General features: G+C 57.0%; 1 protein-coding gene across 1 annotated transcript in view; it reads left to right on the top strand.

The window, feature by feature from the left end:
- The window catches only part of EMH_0087760 (uncharacterized protein), a gene marked incomplete at both ends in the record, with an annotated part of 1,753 nt that overhangs the window by 722 nt on the left and 307 nt on the right, over positions 1–724 (top strand). The window contains one exon of the mRNA XM_013501195.1: positions 322–724. Coding sequence (XP_013356649.1) covers positions 322–724 — 403 coding nt within the window. The remainder of the gene's footprint in view (positions 1–321) is intronic.

The raw sequence follows: 724 nt of genomic DNA, 5'->3' as shown, positions 1-724 counted from the left end.
GGGTTTAGGGTTTAGGGTTTGTTGCAGGCTAACAGACGCTGCACTGAGCCACTTGGAGTTGCTGCTGCTGGGTTTGGTGCTGCTGCTGGGTTTGCTGCTGCTGCTGCTGCTGGGTTTGGTGCTGCTGCTGCTGCTGGGCTTGCTGCTGCTGCTGCTGCTGGGTTTGTTGCTGCTGCTGCAATTGCTGCAGTGACAGCTGCTGCTGCTGCTGCTGTTCCAACTGGTGCTGCTGCTGCTGCCATCCGAACCGCCTTTTCTGCTGCTCCAACTGCTGTTGCTGCTGCTGCTGCTGCTGCTGCTGCTGCTGCTGCTGCTGTGCAGGTGAGGGTTTGTTGTGTTCTGGTGTTGCTGCTCTGTCTCCTTCTTTGCTTGTCGATGCAATCGAAGCTCTTTGTGTATCCTACCCAGTGCTGCAGACATGCGTGCAGTACCAGCAGCAGCAACCCAGCAGCAGCAGCAGCAGCAGCAGCAGCAGCAGCAGCAGCAGCAGCAGCAGCAGCGGGGATAAAGAGGAGCTCGGGGCCCACCTGAGAAAGCTGCTGCCGAACCCCTACACCCCGCGGCAGCAGCAGCAGACAGTCTATAACACCCCCATATCTTATAAACCTAGCAAGCAGAAGCAGCAGCAGCAGCTGCTGCTGCAGCAGCAGCAGCAGCAGCAACTACAGAAAAAAGAATTCGAAGACAGAATACGCGATATGCAGCAGGAAAACGACGAAGCAGA

Source organism: Eimeria mitis, genomic scaffold (assembly GCF_000499745.2).
Source record: "Eimeria mitis Houghton genomic scaffold, Emh_scaff6492, whole genome shotgun sequence".
NCBI classification, from domain to species: domain Eukaryota; phylum Apicomplexa; class Conoidasida; order Eucoccidiorida; family Eimeriidae; genus Eimeria; species Eimeria mitis.
The sequence above is the reverse complement of the archived record's forward strand: the minus strand, read 5'-3'. Positions and strand labels throughout refer to the sequence as shown.